At 33.5% G+C, this 24270-nt stretch overlaps 1 protein-coding gene across 1 annotated transcript in view; it reads right to left on the bottom strand.

Moving 5' to 3' along the window:
* LOC149089612 (transient receptor potential cation channel subfamily M member-like 2) overlaps positions 1-24270 on the bottom strand; it is a 68814-nt gene that overhangs the window by 40755 nt on the left and 3789 nt on the right. Inside the window, exons 4-14 of the mRNA XM_089234427.1 lie at positions 22255-22449; positions 19463-19658; positions 16996-17143; positions 14283-14439; positions 13546-13639; positions 10319-10440; positions 9057-9248; positions 7727-8073; positions 5604-5856; positions 4295-4394; positions 593-653 (exon numbers count right to left, since the gene is read on the bottom strand). Of these exons, the coding sequence (XP_089090553.1) occupies positions 593-653; positions 4295-4394; positions 5604-5856; positions 7727-8073; positions 9057-9248; positions 10319-10440; positions 13546-13639; positions 14283-14439; positions 16996-17143; positions 19463-19658; positions 22255-22449 (1865 nt within the window). The remainder of the gene's footprint in view (positions 1-592; positions 654-4294; positions 4395-5603; positions 5857-7726; positions 8074-9056; positions 9249-10318; positions 10441-13545; positions 13640-14282; positions 14440-16995; positions 17144-19462; positions 19659-22254; positions 22450-24270) is intronic.

The raw sequence follows: 24270 nt of genomic DNA on the forward strand, positions 1-24270 counted from the left end.
TGGCAATTTATTCATAAAAAAGCATACATTACAATCATAACAACTATAAAATCATAATCTAAGTGTAAAATCATAATTTAAGTATAAAATCAATTGCGAGATCACAAATCTACATATACAATCGGAAATTAAGCATATAATCCTCATCATATATATTCATCTTGTACTGATTTTACAAAGTTCTAAGACTAGTTACCGTGTTCATAATACTGTTTTCACTTATCTGCTCTATTTTTTCATAACTCCCTTTGGTCTCCTTAGTATCTTTTGCCTGGATCCTCCTTTATTTGGTTCTTCAGTCCTGATCCTTCCCAGAATATTTTGAAGCCTCAAGGACTATATGGCCATTACAATAAGCGGATACCAACTCCTCGGATGGGGAGGGGATGTCCGCCCCAACCTCTATACCAGGAGGGAGGTCTTTAACCTTTCCGATAGTATAGGAAAAATTAAAATTGGGCCAACATTTAACTTCAAATGTGTTAACTTCAATATATTGACGTTATATGTGCAAATGTAACATATTTCATATTCATTTCTTTAAATCTTGCAACAAAAAATTTGAAAACAAAAATTAATAGTTCACATTTACTTCACAGATTCTCCTACAAGCTTTTCTTTCATAACAAGTGACAGACTGTTGTCACTGGAACCTGAATAAGTAAAATATATAAATATATTTCAGATGAAACTCATTCTCAGAAATGCACATTTCATCATCATAGAAATTAACAATATAGGAGAGATATATTAGCAAATCATGTGTGAGTGACATCTGCAAAAGAACAATGCATATTTATTGGCTGACATAGGGACAACTTGGGGCGTAGCAAAATATTTCAATGTACAATGAAACCTAAGACGGGCACTCTATGAGATGGAAAGTTGTCTTAAATGGAATCAAAAGAGTCCCATCAATAATTAATTTGATGCACACCTTTATGAAACAGTAACATGTCTGAAACAGAAAATTCCAACATCCCTTGATGTTCTGTTTCATACAGGTTTCACTGTGTATTTACTTCTTCACAGAGGCTTCAATTTATTTATTCAAGGGTTTGTGTGTGTAAATGAAAAATTGTTGTATTATAAATAAGAAATAATTTCTTTGGATATGCTTATCATATATTACATATCAGGTATATTTGTTAAACTAAAGTCCATGATTACATTTTGTGTTTACAGCTTCTTGTAACATATTTTAATATGTGAATCTCATACCTAAATGCTTACATAAAAAAGGTACTCAGAAGAATTATAAAAAAGTGTGTTTGTGATTCCAAGAAACTATTTATTATCACATTTTTGTTCCAAAAAATTTTGTTGTTTTGTTTCCCAAAAAAATCATTAAAAATATACATATTTTAAACACTGCCCCATGCAGCAATTTTTTGAATATATAAACTAACCTCAAACAAAAATTTTAAACTGAAATCAATACATTTTCTTCAAAAACAAACAATATTTAAAAAAAAAAAACATTTTCACCAAAAAACCTAGCCTTGGGGGCGGGGTGGGTATCTACTCAGGGAGCAAATTTGACAACCCTGCTTTGAACCTTATTTTTGAAAAAAACTGAAAGCACAAATACGAGAGAGAGAAGAAAAAAAATATTTGAACTTTTTTTTTCTTTTCAAATCATGGTTTATTTAGACAAGGCATGGGGATGTTTTTTAATTTCTGAGTAGGATGATATATCAGGTGACTTGTTCCATGTACAGTTTTTTCTCAAGTCAAGTTGTCTAATGTTTATTTATCGGTTTTTTTTACTTTCATTGGACTTCAGTTTTTTCAGTTCTATGTTTCAATTACTGTGAATGAATTTGCAACAGTGATATATAAGTGATATGTTGTGTCGCATTCAAGCTTTCATTCATCAGATTGAGACATCCTCACAAATCTATTATCCTTTGAGGGTAATAAGGTGTGGTTAAACTTCAGATAATATATAAACATTCTAATGATGTGACTACTACTATTCATTGTTGATGTCTGCCACAGTAGCTACAAACAAAATGCCTGTTTCTGTTTCCGATTTTTTCATACCAAAGAAGAATCATATGAAGTCAGAAAAAATCATTGACTAACCTTCAAAAAAACATTTTAAATTAACAAAAATTGGTCAAAGCAGAAAATAAAGGTTTTTCTCCAATATTTTCAATTTTTTCATGGTCTACAGGAAAAAACACTGGAACCCTATTCCCCCCCCCCCACTAGCTTATGCCTCTGGTGAACACAATGGATGCTGGAAACTGATTATAACTAGTTTCTGGACCATGAGTGGAAATCATACTGCATATCTCACGCCTGTGGACTAAAAAGGGTTGTGTGCTCAATGTTCTAGACTAGCGGTTCTCAACCAGTGCTCCTCGGAGCCCTTAGGGTTCCGTGTGAACAGTCCAGGGGTAATAAAAAGAAATCAACGACTTTGATGAATAAATAAAAAATATGACTACGGGACTCCGCCATAGACATTATATACCAGAAAGGGCTCCGTGAGTCAAAAACGGTTGAGAACCGCTGTTCTAGACCAATGATTCCCAACGTGGGTGTTAATGCCTTCTTGGAGGCGATGGAAAGTTCCAGGGGGGAGTAGAAGCTACGGGTATAACATAGCATAGCTGCCAACTTTTGAAAATGAAAATTCGGGAGATTTTCGCGCAAACCCGTATTTTATGCTAAAACCACTCCCTAATAAATACAATAGGGATTTTCCAAACATAAAAGTTAAAGCGTAGGGAATAAAATCCCTACTCAAAAACTGAAGTCAAATTAAAATAGGGATTTTACACACATAAAAGTTAAACCCTTGGGAATAAAATTCCTACGCAAAAAAGAAATGAAATTGGAGGCCAAAACTTCAATGATGTAAAAATAAATATTGTGTTTAATCAGAAACGCTGTGAACAAACATTCTGCACGAATGACCCCAAAATCATTGGAAGATGAAGAAAAACACCGTCAATTTTTGAAGAACACTGACTTTTTGTGACACTTGCTTGTCCTTTTTTTCATTTCACATGAGTGATGATGTCACTCTTTCCACCATGACCGATGTTTATGTCCGTAACACAACTTGTACAAAAAGGAAAAGTCGGCCCTCTTCTGGAACGTTTGATGAAAGGAAATTCATCGGGGTATAAGTATCTTTAAAATTGATTAAATATGTTTTTGCTTATCAGTATTCATGCTTTGTTATATCGCACGTACGTAACTTCAACAAAAGAAATTTTGACCATATGCGCGTCACTATAATCTTATCCAATTATTATCCAGGACTATTGGCTGCTAAGCCATTTCCCTGCACGATAAGACAAACAACTTTCTTGTTACCATCAGAGGGTTTGTAAAACTTCCTTAAAAAGGGAATTTCCCCATTTACGACGTGTGACGTGATTTCGAAAGGGGAAAAAAAGAGGCTTCGTGCCCCACAAGAAATTCCTTATAGGGATTGTTTTCATAAGCGGGGATTTTTTTTAATGAAGTAGGGAATTTTTAGGGACAATTAGGGATTTTTGTAAAAATTCGGGAGATTTAAGAACTTTTCGGGAGGTGGAGCGATGAAGCTAAAATTCGGGAGATTCCCGAAAAATTCGGGAGACTTGGCAGCTATGACATAGGATCCTATGGGTGAGATTGTGTTGGGGGGGGGGGGCGATAGAACAAAAAAGGTTGGGAAAAACTATGTTCTAGACTAATTATTCCCAACATGGGCATTAACGCCTTCTTGGGGGCGATAGAATGTTCCGAGGGTGGTAGAAGCTATGGGTATAACATAGGATCCTATGGGTTGGTTTGTGTTGGTGGGGCAATGGGAAAAAAAAATTCTGGACAAGGGGGCGATGGGACAAAAAGGTTGGAAAACTATGCTCTAGACAATTAACAACAAGCAGCATATGTGAAAATGACACACAATATTTCTTTTTTTTTATAGTTTCTCTAAAAATTATGTAGTACGTCGATTCATATTTCAGTGTTAGTTGACAATATAAGTCTTGTGTTGGACTTTTGTGAGTTAAATACATCAGAAACATGAAGTGCTGATATCAATTAATTTCTTCTGTTAATTCACTCAAAAAAGAATCTATCTTATCAGATTTTTCAAGACATGTTAAAAGATAAGGTTAGAAAAAAAAATTTAAGAGGTAATAATAAACCTTTTTTTCTTTGGAACATAAATAAAACTCAATACATAAATGCATAAAAAAAAACATATATCATTGTAAGTGGCAAAAGGCAGTTTTTATCTATCAGACATCAGAACATTTTTATAAATGAAAAAAAACCAACAAACTTTTATCAGGTAAATCAGGAAGAGCAGGTTTATTTTCCACTGGATCTTTGAATAAGACCCATAGATACATGGGGAAAATAAAGATAGCAGACAAAATGACCTGAAATTGGAAACAAGCATAGATCATTGGAGAGAAGAGTTTCTGACAAGTTTTTATGTACAAAAATGATAAATAATTCCTCTCTTAAATAGAGTACAGTAAAAACCTGTATGAAACAGAATGTCCATAGACTGAAATAATGTTTGTTTCAGACATATTTCCATTTTATAAAGATGCAAATAAAAGCACTTATCATTGAATAGACTATATTTGGATTCCGTCTCAGATAGGATTCACTGTATAGTTTGGGGGGGAAGGAGTCTTTGCAAATCATAAAAACAAAAATCCAAAATCTCATCTTTCATTACTCGTTTTATGAAAAATTGAATGCTTGACAGAAATGCAATTTATGGGAACACAGACAATGAAACCTTACTTAAATTGTATTCAATGTGGCAATGAATTGAGTGCTCTTTTTTCCCCTATGCTAAAATTGGGCTTTAATTTATTTTCAAGACAAATTTAAAATTTCTAGTTCAGTAAATTTAATATCATAAAATTATTACCAATAGTAAATTTCTTTCCACAAATATTTCTTACAGATATGAGGGAGCCTTCTCTAATATTGAGCAAACAAGCATGAAACATGTTGGTAAAAATCCTAATAAATTCATGCAACTGATGAAAGCTTTGGCACATTGAATAGGTAGAAACTGCAAATGTTGTCTGTCAGTACATATATATTACTGTATTTATACAGTACCAGGTTGAATTTAAAATTTCTTTAGTATTTTACCCATACCATGTATATATGAAAAGAAGAGTTTATTCATTGAAGTGAATCCTATAATGGAGTACAGTTTGTCAACACTATGTGCAAAAGTACAATTTCCCAATGGTACATTTGGCTTTCTTGGATGCAAAGCACTTTTTGCACCTGTTCTTGACATCATCCATTTTATTGTAACCGTCTGCACAGAAAATGAACCAATGACCTAAAAATGAGGTAGTTGGATGGTACAAGATCTATGCTGCATGTAGGATGGGACACCTTTGAGTTTTGCCTGTGTGCGATGGAGCGCTGTCATGTTTTTTGCCACTCATTATAACAGGCTACAATGAATAGACAAGTGAAACGACTCACAGTGATAAATACAAATAAAGCCTTAGCAGTTCTACTAATGAGTTATGTTGCACAAGAATCAAATTATGTATGTATGACACACAGGTTGTCAATGAAAGGATAGCAAAAATACAAAAAAAGAAAACCTTGACTGACTCCGGAAGCTCAAAGATACCCCAGCGCAACTCCTTCATCTGAATATTATGGAAAAATTCTTTTGTTATCAGTTTCTGGCAACAAGGATGAGAAAGCAGCACTTGATTTTTAGATAGCACTACCATTTCTACAACAGAGTAACCTTTCCATACTGAACATGCTTCTTTCAACATATTATATGCTTTATATGAGGAGTCCTCATAACTTGCTTCAAAAATACCTATAGCAAGTTTATCATATTTCCTAAAAAAAGAGAAAAATATTACATCATATCAAAAATTTATTTTAAAAACTGTCTATATGAATGAGCTAATGTCAGATAAAATCATTTTTCATCCTCACAAGCATTTTGTTGATACATTACAGGTTGAATTTAGATCAATTAGATCATGCTCAAATCGTTTTGATCAGAAAATATGAATGATGCGAGATTTTGTTCATTGAAACTCAAGTATCACGAGGTTAAACTTCAAAATACAGAGATACCTCAGTTAACAAATGCCTCAGCTTATAAATTTTTTGGTTAATGAAGATTTTTTTTTCACCATTTTTCTGCCTCTGCTAACAAACATTTTAGTTGATGTGAATGAATATGTAAACATAAAACAGTAATGTCGTGAGCTAAATTTTCTTACTAATTAAAATGCATCTAATGAATATGCTGAATATTTCTAGCTGTTGATTAGTTGGTCCTCAATGGTTCTCATAGGATCTGATTATGAGTAATGATGGCCATCAGCTGGCGAGATCATTTGGAGAATGATCTAATACTTATTCATCTTGCTGGATTACTAATTCTTCATTGTCTGTGCTTCTAACCTCATTGGTGTTGCTGGACTGATATGGTATATATGATCGTGAACTCTTATCCTCCAGAATGGCGATTATTTGATTGTCTTCAGATCCCACAGTAAAGTTGTGATGACTTATTAGCAGATTGTCGTCGACGTAATTGGGTGAGATCGTTCTTTGAAACATATTGAGATCATGGCTAACGTACTTGAAAGTTAAAATTAACTTAGCAAATTTAATGTAAATTGTTATTTGTAATCAGTAACTGAATAAATTACTTCATTTGAAACTTGTCATTGTTTTCATTGAAATTGTCTGAGAATTTACTAGATAGGTGTAAGAGTCATGGGAAAGCAGCTGAGTAGAACGCTAAAATATCTCTTCCTGCTGCCACACTTACTCTGGTTGACCCTATAATGTTTCTGATGTTATGTATAATGAAAAAAATTCAGATTAAAGACAACCTGCGAGTCCATTTAATCGAAGGCACACTGTTTATTTAAAACAATCAAGTAGAAAGTACAAAACTTTTATTTTTCCTATTCATCCAGTTTAAAAATTTTAAACACTTTGATCCGACACCCCGACACCTGTGTACCTCCAATGTAAATATATTCAAGAAATAAAATCTTTCTACATAGCTCGAGACTTGTGTGGCAATAAGAGCACACATAGTTCTTCTCTGCAACCCCCCCCCCCCCACCAAGTCTATGTCCCTCTGTAGGTATAGTCAATAACTGCATGGTTTCTATCTGCATATGTGTGAGAGAGAAATGAACTAATTATATCACATAGCACACCACCTCTCACTATTATTCTCCACTATCGCTCACAAACCTGACTGCATACATAGTGTAAAATAAAAAGATAATTTTCCCTTCCTTTAAATTCCCCTTCATCCAATTGTGGAGTTATCTCAGATTTTGGTCAGTTTATATTTTTTACAGCACTTTCTTCATGTCTTATGAAAGTTACTTTGAAATTTTGAGCAGTTTTTAGAATGAATTATCTTCATTAGCCAAGGTATCACTGTAGTTGTGTCCTAATAAAAATCATAACTATGAAATTGATTTTTGTTTAGAACTTAATCTTAATGACTTTATTCAGTTAATTCTTATCTAATAAAATGAATTACAAAACCTTTCGCTGAAATTTCAAACAGAAAGAATGAAATTTACAGTTTATAGCTAGTGCTCCATCTCGTGATTTGCATAAAGTAAAAAAGTTTTAAAAAGGGAAACCATTAAATGAAGTATATACAAATCAGCTCACTGAAGTAAAAAAAAGTGCTTTGCATATACATAATAGGATTCTTATTTACCTGCTCATTTTTCTGACTGTAGTTTTGTAAAGAGCATCTTTGATGTAAGGAAGCAAACTTGATAGGATCATCGAAGATGTGAGAGCACAACTTATGGGCAAGGCGGTATGGCTCCATATTACCTCTGATAATTTCAGTTTACATGAAATTAGGGCCCAGATGAGTAAAATATTTATAGCTCTATATTCAGCGTATGTAGCATCATATTTCATGTTTCTGGTTGTGGAGTAGATCCCTAATGAATGCAAGTCAAGTTCTTGCGAGGTTATATTCATCTTGAGTCCCAGTAATTTTTCTATCATGAAATTCAGGTCCACATCAACAAAATTATCTGGTACCTTAACATCCTGAAACAAATTAATCAATTGATAAATTACAGCAGCAATATTAGTGAAAACCCTTGAAAAAAATATGGGAGATAATGTTGCATACACATTTAGAGCATGCAACTTAAACAAGTATTTTTCACTTTATATGATTTTGCTGTAAAGCAAAATTTGGCCTGAATTTCAATCTTGAAAATTAGATTTAAAAATTAGAGATACGACAATTTAAAATGACAAAATCTGTTTGAGGATGCAGATGAAATGAATGATGAGAAACCATAAAATTCATTCATCAGAAGTGGTTGTTAATAAACATACCACTGGTGTCATGCTTTCATCTATCACCATTTCTGAGATTTATTTTCAAAGTTAGGGGTCCTTCATGAAACACCCGGTATATTACCAATATAAATTTTTCAATAAATCTATGCACAATTTTATATAATTGTATTTTTGATGCCACGGGCACCATGTGCCAAAAATTTTACAGGGAGATGTTAAAATTTTTTTTAAGTATGAGCTTCGCTCACTTGTTTTATTATAAAGTGAGAATATTTCTATTATTTATTGAAATAGGACTTAGTGTTCTATGCCTATGTGAAGTGTAATGAGAGAAAGCATAGCAAATTGATAGTGTTATCCCAATATTGACAAAAATGGTCATAGTGCCCTTTACCTCTGGCATACAGATATGTATAGCAAAAAAGAACACAACTTGAAACAAGCTATTTCTCAAAGCATCTCAAGATTTTTTGTTCTGTGGACTCGTACAAATAAACTGAAAGCTACAGACCCATTATATTTGAGCATAATAGGAAAATCATAAATTATGGATAACAATTATTTCTGCTAGTGTTTAACAAAAACATTTTCCACAAGATTTTCATTAATGCACAAGGATCAATTCCAGAAGCAATGTTTTTAATTCATTTCAACACAAGATCCACTTTTTAATATTTGTAATATTTAATGTAAATGTAAAATAAAGATAAATAAAAAGTTACCTCTTGGTAACCTAATACACCTTTCCAGCAAACATCCATAAAGAATTTATCCGTCTGCAACTTTTCAAAAAGACGCATCAATTGTGATGAGCTCAAAAATTTATGGACTTTAAAACCATGCTTTAAGAACAGTGATATGAATGCTTCCCTCTTAGGGATTAGAAGCACAGCTTCAAAAATTGAATTTGGAACCTTGAATTAAAAAAAGAAAGAAAAATACATCTGTCAAGAAAAGAAATCATAAAGGATTCAGATCTAAATATTACAAACCCAATGAAATAGGAAATAGGATAGAGAAAAACATTACTGTGACTAATAAACTAGCAAAAACAATTTTATAACTTTCCATAAAAGTTTCTTGCTGACAAAGATTGACTCAATCTGTTCCTTATCAGAAAATTTATTTCTGCTCCAGCAGCAAACAGCATGTGTGGTTATATTATGACTTCTGTTAAACAGAAACAAATCTTAGAAATGTGCAAACATTGTAAAGCCAATATAAAATATGTTGTAAAAAGTCTGTGTGTTTTGTAAGTTGCAAGAGTACTTGCTGCTTCTGAGAACCACATGGGCTAGGAGCCATGTGTTGAGACGCTGAGGCAGAATATGAAACAAATTAAAACAAGTCATTAACAAGTCATCTGAGTGAAGTCATCAAACCCAAGGCAAAGGATTTGAGTAGGTTATGCTAAAAAGTGCATAGATGAGTACTTAATACGAGCAGGAAAGAGTGGCGGGGGAAGGACATTTCTAGCATGGATGATAATTGAGTGTACTTATTTTAGAGAAACTGCAAAATCAAATCTCATTCAAGAATTTTTTTTTCAACTTCATCATTTACTGACAGCACATCCAAGAACTACTTTATTTAAAAGATTATATTAATTGAATATAACAACTACACCTGATAATCAATTAGATATTTGAATTGAATCTCTATGGGTCCCTAAGAAACAGGAAATGCTCATCAGTTTTTCCTCTTTGAGTTGCTCAGCATTTTATTTAGTCTAGTAGCTTTAGTAATTGGCAGAAACTATTCCGCAAGAGCTTGTTATGCATACAAACAAATACAATTTATATACTGCATTCAAAATTTTTATTTTTTCATTATAATATTCATTATTTTCACTCACTCACACACACATATACATTGTGAACATTTACTAAGTTTTTAATAATTAACAATTCTATGATATAAGAGATTTGAATGAAAAAATTCATCAAATCAGGACCCAGAGGGTTAAAGTAAGAAAGCTTTTTACCTTAAACCTGGGATATGCCATAAAAACTTCTGAAGTCGCCACATCAGAACAATTCCACTGTATTGTGAGCAAAAGATCTTTCTTCATTTGAAAAATCCACTCAAGAACATTCCTTCTCTGAGCTAAAAATTAATGAATGAAAAGTCATTAAAAGTGAGAAACTAAGGCTGAACACATAGTGAGACGACCACAAGGTACGAGAGCGCATAATAGACTAGTGATAAAAACAATTGTATTGTTTTGTTCTACACCACGCATGAGAAAGAGGCCGATCAACAATGTGTGTGACTTGAACAATCCTGTTTGTTTACACCTCAATCTGTTGATTTTTGCTATCTGCTGATTGATCCATTTCTCTTTTTTTTTTTTCTTTCCCTCTTCTGTGGACGGATCATCATCATCACACCCTTACATTTTAGAACTCCTCTGCCATTTTCTCCATCCTCTTCTAATATGTACAAGCATCTCTCTGTCCACCCCTATGCATTTTTCCTTCCTAGTCGCTATTTTTGGAACTCGTATCTTGTCGCTCCACTATGATTGCAGCCCAACACATCTTTGTTTCATAATTTTTTACGCCATTACCTTTCTCATTAATGAACAAAATGTTTAAGCTGGTTTGAATTCGTAAAAACGAACGATGATTGTATGTATTTCTCTTTGGTAGTCAAACTCGCTTATAACTGGTGAGTTTCTGTGCTTTAATTTTGAACAACAAAAGTGTCTGTGTTAAACTACAACAGTGGAATAATCAACATGATATTAAATAAAAATATCAAAACCTGAGATGTTTAACATTTCAAGAACCTGAGAACAGATTTTTGAACATTCAAAAACTTGAGATGTTTAACATGTAAAACATAAGACACTGATTTTGCTTACAGAAAGAGTATATTATCATTAGAGCCCGGAAGTTTAGGCACTAAAAATGGGTGAAATAGGCAGGCAAAAAGGCAATAGAAATGCCTAAAATAGGCACTAAAAAAGGGCATTTATAATTTTTGGAAAAAGAAAAAATAACTAAAAACAAAGATATTAAGGGTACAAAAACTACCTAAAAAATTGGCTGCACTTATAATTTGTCTATTGTTTTAATTATAGTTTATAATAACTACATAATTATCCTAGTTAAAATTATTCCAAGCCTAAAATAAAATGTTAGCAGATTAGACCAGTTCCAGAGCCACAATTACTCCATAACGGAGCTGGTGGTCGAGAAAATGTTCTGTGGGGCTACCTCGAGTTGCAAATAATTCTCATTTATTTGTTGTATTATTTGGAATAATCATTATCATTTTTATAGTTGAAACATATGTTTACCTTGTTCTATTTTTGTGAAAAAATTAGCTTTTGTTTTTTATATTGCTACATATGCGGGACCCTTTCAAGTGCGGGGCCCTGTGTGGCCGCATCTGTCATACACCCCTTAGAGTGACTCTGGTCAATTTAATCAAATACTAAATATGCATGTTTAATACAGTGTGGGCCATAAAACTTTTAAAATGCATAAAAACTGGAAAAATAATCGAAATAAACTGGCTAGCATTGCTAAGTCACGGAAATGTTTTTAAGACAGGAAAAAATAATAACTCAAAAAACAGCAGATAAGTGGCGCTGATGTACACAAGTCAAAGAAAAGTGTATAGAACCAGTCCATCCAATCGGTTCGAACTGAAAGAAACGATCTGCCAAGAGATGTCATGTAAATATCTGGACCTGCTGCACTCTGCCGTTGCTAGATTTGTGACTCGCCTGCAATGCATTATACCCTGTGGTGGTGGTCATGTGGAACACATACTGCTGTAATAAATGATTTGAAGGCATTCTGTTTGTTATTTGTATATCTTCTCTTTCACTTGTGTACATCAGCGCCACCTATCAGCTATTCTTTAGGGGTCCCCCCCCCCCCCATCTTAAAAAATTCCATTTACCTAGCGATGCTAATCCTGCAAACCGTTTTTTATTTCAGTTATTTTTCTGGTTTTTATGAATTTTTAAAGTTCTACTGACTTTTCGCCCACCCTGTAAATAGCTATGGTTGTTTGTAGTGCATTTATAGTGAAAATGAGCGAGAGAAAATCAAAACAGCATGGGCTCTAGAGCCTTGTGTGCCCCCCCCCCCCCCCCCGTATGAGCCATGACTTCAATTCATGACTTCAGACAATCATTGGTCTGCTATACAATTCAGTCCAATGCCTGAGCGAAACATATTATGTTTATGTTTTTTAAACAAAAAATTCAAATTTTCTCTGCTTCTCTAACACATGCTGAAACAAAATCATTCAGGTCTAACGTCATCAGGTAAAATCAAAGTTAATGCATGGTGACACCAATCTCTCAGATCACTTGTTTGCATCTAAATGGATGGTGGGGGGCACACCTTTTTGATGATAATTAATACTGATACAGTTGAAAAATTTCAAAAAAAGAAATTCTTTCAAAGTTCTCAATGCTCAAAATATCTAAGTTTTACAGATAATGGCCTCTGAAGTTCACTAATAAACTAAAAAAATATGTCAAAATAGGCATTTACGACACGAAAATACCAAAAAAGTTTGCAAATAGGTAAAAAAAGACATTTATGGCATTTTGCCTGAACTTCCCGGCTCTAATTATCATGAATCCTGGGAAACACTGATCATGATCAATATGGTCCTTAATTCATTTTTGACTGCTCTATTTATGACCACATTCCATAATTATTTTAAATATGATAACTGTTTACTTATATAATATATTTGAGAAGTTTAAAAAAAAAATGGACATTAAATTAGCATGTTTTCTTTATAATTAATGAAAATTTCCAATTAATTAACTTTTCAATTCGTAAAACTTCAACTTTATTTAGTAAAAATAACTAGTAGTCATGATTTTGAAAAATGCCATATTCCATATGACAAAAAAATTGAAAACAACTTTTTTTCTATTTTTAAAAAAATTATTTCTGTTCATGGTCATAGGAAAAAAATTTTCAGATTGAAAATTAGCATAAAATTTCTGAACTTTCATTTTTGAAATGTCATAAAAAATCAAATTTATTTGCAAGCAAATTTTAAAAATACCTATGGCACATTAGACCTTTTAATTTCAATAAATTTTTCATACAAAAAATTGTAAAAAAATTAATTGAATTTTTTTATACAAAGCATTGCACAAATGCAACACCGGTCAAAAATGGGTTAACATATAATACATAACATGCAGTACAGTACACAAAAAATACTCACATTTAAATAATACTTTAATGACATGATAAGGCAGATTTTTTATGCTTTCGAGTTGTTGCAAACCATCTAAGACATAAAAGTATGCAAAAGATACCTGACAAGAGGAAAAATAAGCAAACATACAATCATCAACAATGTTAAGAAGTCACTCAGTGCATCTTCATGATCATAAATCTAATATTATTGTTATAAAAATAAAATTATCATCACTTTCTTGATTGCTATAAAAGAAAACATGCATATAATTTCATCCAAATAGTTTGTTTTTTGTTGGTTTTTCTTTTGGGGGGGGGGGGGGGAGGTTCTATAAACGTTGGAATATAACAGTTTTCTCCAACCACTCATACATTAGTCGTTAGATTTAAAAAGTCTGCATTTAAAAATTTTTCACTGTAGGATTTACGCATAAATTATGTGTATATTGGGCAATTTTTTTTATCATTCTGCCCTTAAAACCTTATCACTCCTATTTTTAGGTACTACTAGACTAAATAACAACTACATGTTTAAGCCCATGTGATTGCTTTAGTTGAAAGTGCTATCTGACTCAGGCAGTTAAAAACAGTCTTTCCATAGCAGGTCAGAATTCAACAATTGTTCGATATACATATTCCCATATTTTCTTCTCTCGTTTTTTTCACTACATGCATACATTATTCAAATTAACAGACAGCTCTCTGTTATCCATATTTGAATTCCAATAACATCATAAGATTCTAGGCTTAAAAAAACCCCACCTTTTTAGCAATATTCAAGCATGCAATTATGTCATTACATAGGTAATCACTCGCAATCGTATTATCTTGAAGGAAAGGAAAGTAAAATCCAATTTTCTTGGACAATGCAGGTTTCACAAGATTCTCAACATATTCAGAATCAGCTGATAATTCATGTCTATAGAAATATAACAAAAGAAAAAAACCTTTAACAAACATAAACTGAATTTTACAAAGACATTTCTTTTCTTCATTTTGCATAGATAAATGGCTGAAACTTATTTGTCACACACAGTTAACACATTAGTTTCAAATTTGGCTATTACCATGATAAACTATAAGTGGATACAGATCTTCAAATGGAGAGGATAGTTCACCACCATCCTATGCCATTAATACCCTTTTCTTCAGTGACAGAGGTTACCTGTTAACTGTTGATCATCTACTTTTCATTTTCTCTGGCTAGCTTATGTCATATTTTTTGTGTAGAAAGATTTAGCAAACTTTCTTTTAGACAAAGCTATTGTGTGTTGGCTGCATTCCCATTCATCACTGATGCTGAATTTTTTTTTTAATTACAAATTACTAAGAAAAATATCAAATGAATATCATAGAGAAAAAAAGCAATTGAATGAAACAGGGTTATGAATAAATGGCTTACCTATAGCTTAAACCCTCCCTTCCCGGGAAGTAGTGAATTTTTCCCCACAATGTTTATGCACATGTTTAAAAAGAAATAAAATACTTATAATAGGATGAGTCGAGAAGCTATCCATACTTGGATGAGGCATCAAGAATTTTTTATGGGCAGTGTATTCAGGGCTCCCACTAAAAAAATGAGAAAAAGTAGGAAAACGCAGGACCAAAAAGTAGGACGGGAAGGGTAACCCCCTTACACAACATAATCATAGCATAATAGAAAAAAAATCTCTAAAAAAAATTTTTTTAATTGTGAATTACCTTTTTTTTTTTTTCATAGCACTATTTCAGAATCCTATAAGATTGACTCAAGCCAAAGCAAAATGACAAATGACTTGGTAACAAAACCAATTTTTGACTACAACAGTGTACTAGCAAACACAGATAATTCTTTTTTGTCTCTCCTCATATGTATTACATTCCTTTTTTGGAGTCTTCCAAAGTGCAGAGTTTGTCAACTCTCTTCGACAATGCACAAATTTTGAAGATGTAAGTTTTTTAAGAATGACATTCCTTCGAGACGTGCCTCTCAAAAGCACAGTGCAAAATGTGTAAATTACAAGATCTGATGTATATAAGGCAAGGTGAACCAGATAGTTTTACTGCATTGTCCATAATTTTTTAAAGGGATTTGTTCACATTTTACTCTTCAATGCCAGTGTAATCATTTTTGACAAATGAAGCACTTCCATTTCTAGCTCTTTGCTGAGCATTGTAAATATTGTTTATGCCTCTTCATGCCTTAAAAATACAGAAGACAACTGAATGCTATTGGGTAGCATCAGAATTACCAAACCCAGAATAGGTCTATGTATCCAACTGCTTTGTAATGCAAACTGATGTTTTACCTATTTGCACCATAATTTTGAATGGTGAATGTTAGTTACTGTCCAAGACCATGAAGTAATAAATACAAAATTGTTTTTTCCATCCAGACAGTTTTGAATGACTACTATACTTGTTGAACCCTCAAACTAAGCAAAGGAAAAATTAATCAACCAAATGGTCCACATACACCCCCCAAATAACCTTAAAAATTATACAATTTCTGCTTTGGCAGAATCATTAATTGCATTCTCCAACATTTGTAACATTTGGCAAAATATCAATTATTCTCAATTAAAATCAGTTACACAAGTTTTGTCAATCGGATTTGGTAAAAAAGTAGGAAAAGTAGGACAAAAACTAGAAAGTAGGACAAAACAGAGAAAGTAGGATAAAAGTAGGACAAAACAGAGAAAGTAGGATAAAAGTAGGACAAAAAAGAGAAAGTAGGATAAAAGTAGGACAAAACAGAGAAAGTAGGATAAAAGTAGGACAAAACAGAGAAAGTAGGATAAACGTAGGACATTTTACCAAAAAGTAGGAAAAGTAGAAAGTAGGACGAGTGGGAGCCCTGGTATTTTATCATAATCAGTAGTTTTTATTAGTTATACTTTAGTGTGTGTGTGTATTAGTCTCTTATTGCTCTTATTTTGGGTTGCTGTATTTTAGTTACATTTGACATCCATATTTTTAAGGGCATTTTCTTTCAGCCAACTTGTTGGGCATTTTGCCTGTTGTGGCCTTGTATTTAAAATTTCAATTTAAAAATCAGAAATCAGTCATGTCTGTTATCACAGCAACATGTATACTACTCAATTATGCGTACTCTCATACTAGCTATGGAACTATGGTTCAGGAAGAAGGACATCACCATCTTCTTCCTCTTTGAGACAAATACTAAACTTTCATTATCATAAGTAAAAGCAAGGGCAAGAGAAAAAAAATAACACACACTAGTGAGAGAAAATGATACAACAGATAACCAATGTATAACAAATTGGACAACACAGTAATGTCATTTAGTCACAAAATATATAATATAAATTTGTAGGTTTCGATGATATAAATATAAATGAAAAACATCTTCACACGCAAATTAATAATAAGAACTAGTGGCTTCAATTTCCTTACCTTAAACCTTTATTGAAAAAAAAAGTTTGCCTAATCTAATTATCAAAATGTATAATAGAATGTGATGAGAATTGCAAACCTTTTCATTTCATTATAAGCAAAAGCTAGAAGATCTGCTAACCCACCACTTCCTTTCACAACTAAAACAGGAAGTCTATTTTTTAGATGATTTAAGACATAATAAACTCCAGATGGGTTTCCTTGCATAACAATGGCTATAACAGGAGCTAAATTGCAAGAAAGAGCACAAGATAGACAATTATAGATGAAAATTATTGTATACAAACATCAATGTAGCAACATCAATACAAAATAGTTAATAAATTCTGAGAAGAAACTGATCTTTGATCCCGGCATTAATTTTACATACATGGCATATGATATATCAAATCAAGTATGTAATTGTTTATTTACATCAAAGAAAGAGTAATGTTAATTTTTTTTAAATGAATTAAGCTTATATTGTCTTTGATAAAAGAAAAAATGTGGGGATAGGGGGAAGCTATCAATTAGTATCCTGCAGTGGAAACATTAAAGAATGAGAGTTGAACTAGCTTCTTTAAGTAATTTTTATTTAAAAACTAGCTATACCCTAGCTAAACCCGGCACTGCCTGGGTTTTCTTCAATGAGGCTTTTTGGATCACCTGATATCTCCCTCTCTCTTTCTTTGAGGGACATACAAACCGTGTCCAAGTTAACCAATATGGCGACTTCCTGTGGGGCTCATGAAAGAAACAAATCTAGATTTAAAGAAACATAGAAATGAATAATGAATAGTTTCCTTTTTTAAGGGGCGCTAAGTATTTCAATTTCTCTCCCCCCCCCCCCGCCTTGAACTTCAAGTCACCCATCTGCCTGTTTCTGCTTCCAAAAATGCTTAATTAAAGCTGTGGAATTTCTTCGGTATACTTTACGGGCTCATAATTAATTTTAAAACAACCTAAACTATGTGAATTTATGAAGTTGAATATTAAAAAACAATATGGAGAGATTAATTTTCATGCTTGAGATATAAACAAAAAGTTGAAATCAATGTTATTGCATGGATATCCAACTACAAAGTAGGTCCGGCTAATTACTTCATATTTAATTTTCGGGGCTTCATATATATCTCTCTAAGCAAACACAATATTTCAAAAATCGAGAATTTAATACAATTTTTAAAATTATTGATGTGACAGAAAACCCCATCAAATTTTCGCATTTCTACAGTATACTTGGCAATTTTAACACTGATTTCTATGGGGGATCATCCTTTGCCTGTGCCTCAAAATGATGCTGATGATGGTTCTGACATCTATTCAAAAAGCTCTCATTACTGGGAAGATTGAAAAAAGTGGCAAACCATTATAAAGGCATAAGCTATTATACATACACTGGCAGCGTTAAAGAAGTGGCGAACCATTGTAAAGGCATATACACGTCTGAAACACATTGCTAGAGAACAAAGTAAACATTCCAAAAATGATTGTTGAGGCACAAAAACCATTGTTGCCCAACAGTTTTTTGCCATTTGGGGGCAAAAGCCCCCAAATGGCGCAGAGCCTGCTCTGATGAAATTTTAAAGGAGCCTACGGTTCATTCCCGGTCCTGTTTGGCATACATGCAAAATCTGCCGACGATCAGCCTAAAACTACAGATTTGTATAAAGAACATACAGACATACATACTTTCACATTTATATATAAGATATATCACACCAATGAATGCCTTTACTCAGCTGAGCTATTTACCATATGTATAATACAATGTAATTTTTTCAAATTCTACTTGTACTAGTAATCAATATATCAAGTTAACACTTATACAGGGTTACTCAGAGAGAATCACCCGATTTCAAAATGGTATATTTAAAAAAAATAAAAACATTGCTAAGTAATGTATGTGAATGGCAGGGGAATGTCTTTATTTTATGAAATTTTTTGTTAATGGTAAATTCCAAGTGTAGAATCATTTTGAAGTTGGATGAGCCTGATTGGCTGCCTGACAGTGCAGTGGTTAGGGAGCTAGCTTCTGACTGTGCAGGTCTGGGTTCAAATCCGGGTTCAGGCATGGATGTCTACTAACACTAACAAATTCCCTGGACAGATCTTATGAATTTCGTGGGAACGCGTGTGGACCATGTTATTAAAAAAATCCTTCTGTATATGAAAATCAAGGAGCATACACCTTGCTACATTACATAAGGAACACTAACTTAGTGACTAAGTACATCAAAAAACAAATATGTATATAATATTTAAAAGTCAATATGGCCTAGTTAAAACCAAAACAGGCATTCCAAAAAATGCTTTCAAGACAGCACATTCACAGGCAAAAAAATCTGAATGCTTTGGAAAACTAGAACATATGGTCATCCTATGTAGGAGGTCACCCTTAAATTTTTTGATTAAAAGGGACTTCAAAAAGGGTCTCGGCCATGCTTCAAAAGGTTTGGGAACCACTGGCCAAATTAATGCTGAACCATTACAGCATCTATTACAAAAAGTAAACCACGAATGTTAGTTTCGACATCTGTACAAAAATAAATCTGCAAAACACTTACCTCGGCAAGGTGAATCTTCAAAAATATCTTCTCTGCTGATACAATCTTCAAATATAGACACAAAGTTTTCGTATCCTCTTTGCTCTTTTGTATGATCATGTACAATAATAAAATTAGTATAAAATGGGTTTAAGTCATATTTGTCTTTATTAATCTGATTTCCCAAATTCTGCAGCTTCAAACGACATCCATAGTTCTGTAAAATAGAAAATCGCTTTTTAGATCGAACACAAAGAATGATACAAACCATCAATTTCAATAAACTGAAACTGAAAAATAACCATGTAACTGAAAAGAAAATGTTATTCATTTGAAAATGCAGCAGCCACTGACACATCAGTTTCTATGTAGCACAGATTTTCAAGGCGACTGCAGAAAAGAATTTCAATTTCAATATTACACCATAGTTGGGAGGTTAAAACACAACCAGATATATGTGTATAACTATTTGATTACATTTAAGCACACAAGACAGCAACAAAAAAAAAACAGGTATAGCTCTCATAGAAAAAACTGTTGCGTCCTCAACACGAACGCCAAGATGCTTCTTGAATGAATGATTGATTTTTTTTGTGCTAGTCCAAATGATTTGGGTAAGTCAACAAACGACTTTACAAATCTGAAAATATTTTGGCAGCAGCAAAATTTCATATAAGCACCAAGCACTTTTTCCTCAGACAAAATAGATCCAAAATAGTGTATTCTTTGACTTATATGAGACTTAGGCGACCCTTTCCCTGTTAGTATAGACAGGCTGACATAATTTTAGAAAATTTTATGGTTCCGAGACTTCAATTCAGTTACCAAACAAAAAAAATTAGGTGCCAATCCCAATTCTTTTAGTCACCATGGCGACCTGGCACTTAATTAGCCCTGGAATAGTTATGACTTTCTCATACTTCTTTCTTGGTGATATATTACTGAGTCACTGGATGTTTGGGACTGTTAAAGCTCTCCAATATGATAAATATGTGGCTGATGAAAAGCATTGTTAAAAATACTATAAATTAGGTGAATGGTTCAGAAGTTAAATTAAAAAAAATATACAGTAAAACTCATCTCAACACACACCCCTCTTTTAAGACGAAATGATAATTTTCCTTGCAAAATAAAAGTATACACTTCAAACCCCTGACTAATGGTCACCCCTCTTTTACAGGAAAAAAAAAAATTTGTCTTGCTGGTGACCGCAAAAGAGGTTTTACTGTATGTACAGAAAATAACATAAATGTGCAGTGGAACTTTGGTTTATGAGCATAATTTGTTCCATGAATGTGCTCATAGTCTGAAACACTCTTATATCAAATCAAACTTCCCATAGGAAATAATGGAAACTCAAATGACATTTGTTCCCCAATTCATTTTATTTTTAAAGATATAGCGCAGGCGGATTTATTTTGGAACTATTGCACTTTTATTTATTTTATATTGAAGGCTGGAATGACATACAAGATTCATCGATAGACCGGTTATTTGTAGAGATGAAGATTACAAGGAAGAAAATTCATCACTGCCCCCATGGGGACTCGAACCCCAGCAAGCGAGAGACCGGGGTTCTGTGACCCCGGTCACCCGGGGTCATCACTGCCCCCATCACATGGGGGCAGTGATGAATTTTCTTCCTTGTAATCTTCATCTCCCCAAATAACCAGTCTTTCGATGAATCTTGTATTGACAAGTGGAGAGGACGTTTCTATGTGGAATGATATAGTTGAGAAATAGGGTTTAACTTTTGAATTCTTGCTTACACTATCCCCCAACAGGAGGCTGAAGCAGTCTTTTACCATCAGCAATGTCTTAACAAATGGGTCCAAATCAAACAAGGGCCCTCAAACTATTGAATGGTTTCATAATACACATATACAAATAAATAAAAAGGCTACAATGGGAAAAATGCCCAACAATGTGGCTGTAAAAGTATGCCCATAAAAAATATGGATGTCAAATACATATCTAAGCTATATCAAAAATACAGCAACCCAATAAGAGCAATAAAAACCAATAATTATGATAAAATATAAATATACTGCCCATAAAAAATTAAAGTTTTCTTAACATACAATATGTTTTTCAATATAGTATTTTATTAAAATAACAAAAAAAAGCCAAAAAATTATGTATGGTCCCCCTCAATTCGTTAAGTCAGCCTTACTCACAGTGAGAGAAAGGGAACCATTGGCTTTGTTAAATGATCACCAGACGCTCGACAGATGAAGCAAATATTCAGTCCCATATAGACTAGAGCACATCTAGGTGTATTCAGTCTATGTACTACTCATATGGTGAGAAATATCTCATCACATTATAGTCTGTTAAAAAAACAGAGTTTTACTAGTTTTGCAAGACATTGCTTGTTAATCAAGCTTAGTTTTTTTCTTGCCTTGTGAAACACTTGCAAACCGAAATTAATAGGCTTTCTGGATATTATGCCAAGGTGAACAGGAAAAAAGTGTTTTAGAAAAAAACACTAAAAACTTTTTAGTGTTTTTTTTTTTATTTTACTATGTTTCTCTCTCCTGGTGGTAAGAAACAACTTTTTTTCCTGTTCACCTCATTATAATATCCAGAAAGCCTATTGATTTCATGTATCTTAGCTGAGCAAAGAGTCATCATCCATTTCTACTTGTAAACCGAGTTAGTTGTAATGTTTTACAGTATTGTCATACATACAAATAGAACAGAAATAGAATGAACAATCATTTCTTTTAATATGGTATCGCTGCTCATTTCAAGTAAGCCACATAATTTACAAAAAAAAAAATTGTTTGGAAATTATACTTGAAAAAACTTGCAGTGTTTCTGAAGCTTTCCAAGTACGTCAGATTCTCTTTCTTGCACAATCCAACTAAAAGGGGTCTTGTTCTCTCTGTGTGAGAGCTGCCTCCATGAGAAATGTGTAACCCGTAAAGTTTTTCACCTATAGATTTTGAGAGCCCACAGTCATATCCAGATGTGAAAACTCCCAAGTCTTGCACAGTTTTAAAAGCCTGCAACAATACAATAAAAATGTATATAAAGAAAGATGAATAACTATCGTAAAAGCTCTTATACAGTTCTTACTTAACACTAATCCCCCCCCCCCATGGAAAAGCGTCAGTAGCGATGAACGTTTTCATCGCTACTGACACACTTCAAGCCAATGTTGGCATATCTGTAAAATGTTTTGTTTTAGTCAAATTCAAAATAGACCACTTTGCAAATTGGTCGGCTATTTCCTGTGCCAATTTTACTGTGAATTGACCAGCCAATGTCCAATCTTTACTTAATTTTTGGGCTTTGGCCAGCCAGTTCACGAAATGGCATGAAGTGATTGGCCTAAGTCGGAGAGAAAAAGAGCATGATATTAAAATGTTTTATTCTTTATTTGGCTATAATTACTGTAATCTGAGAAGAGTCTTGCCCTTCCCCCACAGTTCACGAAATGGCATGAAGTGATTGGCCTAAGTCGGAGAGAAAAAGAGCATGATACTAAAATGTTTTATTCTTTATTTGGCTATAATTACTGTAATCTGAGAAGAGTCTTGCCCTTCCCCCACAGGGTCACGACCGTAGGGTACCGCCACAGTTCTCACTATAGCTGTTATCTTTTTATTGACTCACACAAGGAGCAAATCATATCCTGATCACAATGTGGGTTTTTGCTTTTCAAAATTTAGAAAAGCCATATCATAAAACAATGTGATTTGTGTGTCTTAAGTGAATCAATATAAATGTAATCACTACTATAAAATATAATACCGGAATTCCACTACTATAAAAATTTATATAATGACTATAAAATATATTATACACACATATATAGTAGACTCTCTATAATCCAGCCCATCCAGTAATCTGATGTTTTTTAGGCGGGTTTTATTTGAGCATAGAAGAGGAAAGCATGTCTCTGTACAAAAGTTTATATTATAATTTAAATGGGAAATTTTTCAATTCACTTCCAGTAAGTAGAAAAGTCCTCTCTACTGAATGAATGAACGCCAGGGGCTCTGCCACCGGACTTATCCTGTTGCCGAGATCTCTCCCAGCCCAGCTTCGTGGCAGAATCTGGGACAAAGTGAGTGCACCTAACAGTCTGAGTGTGTAGCTAGTGTTGTGTTTGATATTTCACTGCTGCAATTTATACCTCAAATTGTCAGTGAAGTGTAATGATTGAATATTTATAACGTTGTAGGTCTGTTGCTCTCTGTGGCGAGACTTTTTAACGGGGAGATCGGCTCGCATTTGCGCCTTGAAGTTGGAAACCACAGAAAACCAACTTCAGCTGACAACCACTGTGACGGCGGTTGGGTTTGAACCCGGATCCTCGCGATGCGAGTCCATCACTGTATGACCACTCGACCACCACAGCGGCAAGTCCTCTCTACTAGTTAATACAGAATTCCTCGAAAGACTGATTATTTTTGGAGATGATTACAAGAAAGAAAATCCATCTCTGCCCCCCCCCCCCCAGAGAATAGAAACCCCGGTCTCTCGTTTGACGAACGAGTGCTCTACTAACTAAGCTATGGAAACAGAATATTTCTACCTTGGAGAGAGTATATATATATGTTTGAAAGGCTCCATATATATATGCACCAAGGGAGAAATATTATATCAGTTTCCATAGCTTAGTTGGTAGAGCACTCGTTCGGCAAACGAGAGACAGGGGCCTGAGTCCCAGGGGGGCAGAGATGAATTTTCTTCCAGTAATCTGGTGATTTCAATAATTCGGCACACCTTAGGCTGATATCTGCCGGATTAGCGAGAGTCTACTTTGTGTTATATATTACACAAATTGTTACTATTTCATTTCTCCATACACTTTAACA

The sequence above is a fragment of the Pholcus phalangioides genome, unplaced genomic scaffold, assembly GCF_987345545.1.
Source record: "Pholcus phalangioides strain wild (caught in Gottingen) unplaced genomic scaffold, Ppha-v1.0 ptg000001l_1, whole genome shotgun sequence".
In the NCBI taxonomy this organism is placed as follows: Eukaryota; Metazoa; Arthropoda; class Arachnida; order Araneae; family Pholcidae; genus Pholcus; species Pholcus phalangioides.